Source organism: Dipodomys ordii, unplaced genomic scaffold, assembly GCF_000151885.1.
Source record: "Dipodomys ordii isolate 6190 unplaced genomic scaffold, Dord_2.0 Scaffold66, whole genome shotgun sequence".
In the NCBI taxonomy this organism is placed as follows: domain Eukaryota; kingdom Metazoa; phylum Chordata; class Mammalia; order Rodentia; family Heteromyidae; genus Dipodomys; species Dipodomys ordii.
This window is the reverse complement of record NW_012267282.1, coordinates 2,836,554-2,842,528: the sequence shown is the minus strand read 5'-3', so window position 1 is coordinate 2,842,528 and position 5,975 is coordinate 2,836,554. Positions and strand designations below refer to the sequence as shown.

The window sequence follows — 5,975 nt, the reverse complement described above, 5'->3', positions numbered from 1 at the left end:
CGCCCGGCCAGGCCTGAGGCCGCGCAGAGCCCCGGTGACCCCAATAAAACGCGCGACCCACGGGCTGGAAGGTGTCGGACTCTGCCTCCGGGCTGGCGGGCGGCTGGCGGTGACCTGTGCGGGCCCAGCGCCCCGCAGCCCGGGGAGGAGGCGGTGGGGACGAGGGGAGGCCCCCGGCCAGGGAGGGCCCCGACTGCGGGCAGCCTGAGCCCGCACCCCGGGTAGAGCGCCAGCCTTGAGCAGCAGCAGCTCAGGGGCGGCGCCCGGGCCCCGAGTTCAAGACCCAGGACTGGCAAAAACAACAATTCCCAGGTCCCCGTGGGGCCCAGCAGGGACGGGAGGCTCCTCCTACACCAGCGTCCCCACCCACCGTGCCGACGGGAAACTGAGGCAGCGGGCAGCGGGCCTGGCCCGGCCCCCGGCTCACCCCGCCGGTGCAGGGGTCACGGCAGGCAGCTGCCAAGCGCAGTGCCAGGGGCACCCGCCACGCCGCTGACCCAAAGCCATGCTGGCCGCGGCCAGCAGGGCAGCCGGAGAGGAGAGGCAGGGCTGGAGGGCGGCACTCGGCAGCACAGACTGTGCCGGGAGGCGGGGGCCCAGGAGCGTCCGCGTTTGTAAATGGGGGAAACAAGGCCAAATGGGTCTGAAAGGCCGCGTGGGAGATGCCCCAGCAGCAGAGGCCCCCGCGGGCTGGCCCCACACCACCCTGCTGGGCACCCTGCACGCTGCGGCCGGCCCAGCCCTGCCCCCACAGGAGCCAGGGCCCAGGGAGCTGCAGCCCTCCTCTCCAGCACCGAGGAAGGGCTGGGCAGGCCTTGCCAGCCCCGCGGCCCCAGGGCATTAACCCTAAGCAGGCAGGCAGGCCAGCACTGGCCGGGGACCGGGCAGCACCAGCCTGCATGTGGCCCCCGCACCCGGCCGAGGCCACCACCGCCGCCCAACGCCGCTCACTGTGAGGCGCGCCTGCCCCTCCCCCCAGAAGAGAGCAGCCTGTGGGGCTCGAGTATGATTCTGTTTTTAATCAGAACAATGTGTGTGAATGACAAGACCCCACCACGCTGCCGGTGGCGGCCACAGATCACGCATGAATTCATCCCACCTAGGGAAGGAGGGAGGACGTGGGGTCCCTGGCCTCCGCCCGGGGCCCTGGGGCCGCCTCCGGACGGCAAGCAGAGGTGGGAAAGCACAGCAGCGATACTGGGGAAAATCCTTCCTCATGGAAAACATCTGAACTCATTCACTGAAGGTATCAAAAATACACCCTGTAAACCAATGCATCGTTTACACCACCTCCCTCCCGCGCCGCGCACCATCCAGCTCCTCGGCTCCTGCGTGCCCGGCCTGCACCCAGCCTGCTGCACTCGGGCCTGGCCGGCCTGGGCTGCCTGTGGGGTCTGTGGACAAGAGCGCTGGGGGGACAGGGCCTGCGTGGCCTGTCCAGCGGGAAGCGGGTGGGGCAGCGCGAGGGGGCAGGGCCGCTAGCTCGGTATAGACTTTGGTTCCAGATCGAGGGGAGGGCGGGCGGTGGCATGGAGGTGCGTGGTCGTCCTGGCTTGGGTCCCCGGCCTGCCGCCTCCCCGCCTCCCCTCCCTCCCGTCCCGAGCACCAGGCGAACGTCTCCTGAGTAAGGTCACTGCGCAGGGCCAGCCCGGGGCGGGGCTTGGTTAAGGCTTAAGACAGGCAGGAGCCGCGGTGGACGGATGGCGGGCGGTGGACGGACGCGCAGGCCGGCTCCGGGCGGCTCCAAGGCACGCGCCGGGCCCCACACCACTTGCGCTGCACGGAAGTCACTGGAAGTCACTGGAAGTCACTCGCTGTCGGACAGCGTCTCGTACTGAGAGCAGAGCAGAGGCTTGGGCTCCCCGTCCCAGGCATGGTGGGGGCCGGCGGGGAGGCCCGGTGGGGGCGGGGAGGCCATGACTCCGGCCTGCAGCCGCATGATCAGGGGGTTGTAGGGGAAGGGCGTGGAACCTGCGGGACACGGGGGCCGGTGGGAAGGTGGGAGGGCCACAGCCCGCCCTCCCGCCTACCCCAGACAAGAGAAGGCCTAGCTTCATCTCGGGCCCCAGCGCCCCCTCCCCGCCCCTCCCCCTCCCTGCAGGCCCAGGCTGGGGCGGGCGAGGGCCCACCTGTGGACGAGGGCCGGTCCTCCCACACGCGCGTGCTGAGCGGTGTCCGGCGGTTGCAGTCGCCCTCGGAGTGCACGGAGGAGACGGAGGGCGGCCGCTCTCCAGATGCGGCGCCGGGGGCCGGGGACTTAGCCTTGCGGCTGCCGGGCCTGCCAGGGGCTTTGACCTTCCCGCCACCACCTGCAGGGGGGAGGGGGAGGCAGCGTTGGAGGCTGCAGAAGGGCGCGGCCAGGTGTGGGCCAGGGACCGGGCGGGGGGCGTCTGCGCCCGGGGCCTGCAGGGGCTGAGGACCCGATGACACCCCAGCCCAGGCCGACCAGACAGCCAGAGCAGAGCCCCGGTGCAGCTCGGAGCTGGGCTGCGCCCCACCCCAGCCCCCTAGGACCAGAACCTGCTTCACCCAGGATGGCACTGGAGCTGCCACAGACAGAACTTCTGTGGGACTCTGGGTCCAGATGGACCACTGGGCCCAGGCCTCCTCTGCTCGGCTCCTGCCCGTGAGAGGGGTGGACAGAGCCTGGGTGACGGGGGGTGGGGGGGGGGGGGGGGGGGGGAGAGGGGCTGGCCCTCTGGTTCTGGAGGTCACACAGACCCCGGCCTCCTCCTATCAGCCCCAGTCCAGCCGTAGCATGCCAGGCAGGCCTGGGGGGGCTGCCTCTGCCAGCGGGTGGCCCCCTAGCCCAGCCCTGGGGATCGTGGCTGGGGCCTAGCAGGGGAGGGGCGGGCAGGGTGCCGGTGTCCGGGAGCGGCAGTGCGGGGGGGCGGGGAGGGTGCCCAGCTTCTGATTAGCAAACTCACGACAGGAAACGAGCACAAAAATCAAGTCACAAGCTCCAAAGCCGGAGGGTGAGGCGCGCAGGGGGGGAGGTTAATGACACGGCGCGGACAGACGGGCGGACGGGGAGAGGCCTGCAGACCTGGCGAGGTGAGCGTGGGGTCGCTCCGTCCGTCAGCAGCGGTTACAGGCAGAGCGGCAGCGGGCAGGCTGGCACTGGCATTGAGAGGGTTAAAAGCACCGGTGCCCAGCGGCGGAGGCGGAGGCTCCTCCCACTGCTCGTATTTACCCATGAGCGCCTTTCTAATAATGGCCTCCAGCCCCATGCTGGTGCCCGCATGCTCCTGCACCGCCTGGCTTCTACAGGTCATAAGGCCTGGGAGAGAGACAGACAGACGACACACAGGGGCGGGAGCCAGAGGGGGCGGGGAGGGGGAGGGGAGAGAGAAATACACAGTGAGCACATTTCAGCAAAGCAACACGGTTCTGCGTCCTTCCCTCCCGAAGGGGTGACGGGGCTCCTAACGCGGGGCCCCCTGCTCTTGGGCCCCACCCACCTCTGTGCACACTGGGAGGTCAGAAGCCCCAGTGTTCAGTCCTGGGCGGAGGCCGGTTTTTAAACACCCTTAAATAAAGCGGCAGGCCGGATGGGAAGCAGCCTGTTTGGAGTCGGGCTCCGGGGTGCATAGGTGGAGTGGAGCCTGCGGGCCAGGGGGTGTGTGTGGGGGGGACCGCAGCCCGGCCCCAGGCCGGGAGCCAGAGAGAGGTGCGGAGGTGCGGGGTGGGGACGCAGCCATGCAGTTATGTGCAGCTGGGGACAGGGCAGGCTAGACAGGACAACCACGCTTTGGACCCCCTATGCGGCCCTGGGGCCGCCTCTGCTTTGCGGGGCTCCTTTCCCTTGCTTTCGCTCACAGCTGGTCTGGGGGACCTTTGCAAAGCTGGGTCTCTTTAGCCAGAACGCTTTCAAATCCGGGCCCCTGGGGTTTGAAGGGCTGGAGTCCCCTGCTGGCTGCAGCCCTGGAGGGTCTGGAGGCCGCGCGGGGGAGGCCGCAGGGATGCTCCGGCCTTCCTGTCTGTGATCTGGGCCTGGGCTGACCAGCTGGTATGGCAGCTGGGGTAAAGCTCTGTGCCCTGCGCCGGCCCCCGGCGATGAAGTCTGGGGCCCTGCGCCGGCCCCCGGGGGTGAAGTCTGGGGCCCTGCGCCAGCCCCCGGGGGTGAAGTCTGGGGCCCTGCGCCGGCCCCCGGGGGTGAAGTCTGGGGCCCTGCGCCGGCCCCCGGGGGTGAAGTCTGGGGCCCTGCCCTCTGCCTGCCTCTGGCTCTGCTTCTCTTCCCCAGGTCCCCTCACGACAGCATCTTGCGTGGTGTGGGCCAGTCCAGCTGTATTTCAAAAACAGCTGTGCTGTGGGCATCAGGCAAGCACGCAATGGCACAGCGGGAGCGCCCCAAAACACAAAGATCCCCAAGAGCAGCCCATCGCTGCGGCCAGGGCCAGGGCCCTGGCACTCAGGGTTATGACCCGTGACCCTGCGGCACTGGGCCGGGGCTTCACCATGCCTGCCTCCCATCTTCACTGTGCCACCATAATTTTCTTTTTTGCCATGGGGCCTGAACTCTGGGCCTGGGCGCTGTCCCTCAGCTCTTCAGCTCAAGGCGAGCGTTCCACCACTTCAGCTACAGCACCACTTTTGGCTTTTTCTGCTTATGTGGTGCTGAGGAATCGAACCCAGGGCCTCGTGCATGCGAGGCAAGCGCTCTTCCACTGAGCCACCTGCCCAGCCCCACCCACGATTTTCTATAAACAGGTACACCTGGTGTGGAGCACCTGCATCAAGATCTGGAACATTCCAGGAGCGTTCTCCTGCGGGAAGCTCTCAGGCGCCCCATGAGCCCTGGCAGTGTCCGCAAGGCGCAGGGCTGGACTCGCGGCCTCCCATCGGAGGGCGGGCCACAAAGGCCCACCCCAGCACCTGCACCCCTCCAGCCCCCAAACACCACACCTTTCCTGCTTCTGCTTAAGAAACAGTGATTTGCACTCAGCTTTCTCACACCTGTGCATGTGATTCTGTATAAAACAGATCACTGGCTGCAGTTTTCAGGGAAGCTGTCCTGACCCTGACCTCAAACAGGGGGCTGCCCTGACGTGGCCTGCAGATGCCTGGCATGAGCAGGCGCTCGCCGCAGACAAGCCCCTGGGGCTGCCGCCTGGACAGGAACCCCGCGTCCCACAGAGGCAGGCTGGCTGGGGGACGTTACCTGCTCCGGTGATGGCAGGCATGTTGAAGATCTCCGTCCCAGGCTGGCCAATATCTGGAGGTGGAGAACAAGTGGGTGAGGCCTATGGCCTGCAGACCCCAGGATACCAGCCTCACCTACCCTGTGTGGCCCTGGCCAGTACAGGGCATGACCGGGGCGGTCCAGCTCCTTCCAGAGGGTCTACAAGGCAGGGTGGAGCAAGAGCCTGAGCCTCACAGGACGGGCGGCCATGCTTACAGGGCCAGGCTCTGGAGTTCCTGGCTGAGCAGGGCCATGGGCAATGTTCTACACCAGCCCTGGTCAGCTGCAGGCTGCCCTGGGCGGGGCCCAGGGGTGTGTGTGGGCACCTGCCATCTTGGCCAGCGGCATGCTGTGCTGGCCCACCCACCCCACAAGAGCCACAAGCACCCATAGGAGGCTGGCAGGCGGCTGGAGGCAGCACCAGCTCCTGGAGTCAAGGAAGGGCGGTGCGCAGCTCTGGGCTGGGCCTGCCCCCTCCCCCCGTGGGCAGCTCTGGGCTGGGCCTGCCCCCTCCCCCCCGTGGGCAGCTCTGGGTGGGGCCTGCCCCCTCCCCCGCGTGGGCAGCTCTGGGCTGGGCCTGCCCCCCCGCCCCCCGTGGGCAGCTCTGGGTGGGGCCTGCCCCCTCCCCCGCGTGGGCAGCTCTGGGTGGGGCCTGCACCCCCCCCCGTGGGCAGCTCTGGGCTGGGCCTGCCCCCTCCCCCCGTGGGCAGCTCTGGGCTGGGCCTGCCCCCTCCCCCCGTGGGCAGCTCTGGGTGGGGCCTGCCCCCTCCCCCCGTGGGCAGCTCTGGGTGGG

The 5,975-nt window shown here is 68.7% G+C and overlaps 1 protein-coding gene across 1 annotated transcript in view; it reads right to left on the bottom strand.

Moving 5' to 3' along the window:
* Positions 1-1,004: 1,004 nt before the first annotated feature.
* Ncor2 (nuclear receptor corepressor 2) overlaps positions 1,005-5,975 on the bottom strand; it is a 92,709-nt gene continuing 87,738 nt past the window's right edge. The window contains exons 42-45 of the mRNA XM_013023047.1: positions 5,162-5,215; positions 3,047-3,280; positions 2,130-2,309; positions 1,005-1,971 (exon numbers count right to left, since the gene is read on the bottom strand). Of these exons, the coding sequence (XP_012878501.1) occupies positions 1,808-1,971; positions 2,130-2,309; positions 3,047-3,280; positions 5,162-5,215 (632 nt within the window). The 3' untranslated portion in view covers positions 1,005-1,807. The remainder of the gene's footprint in view (positions 1,972-2,129; positions 2,310-3,046; positions 3,281-5,161; positions 5,216-5,975) is intronic.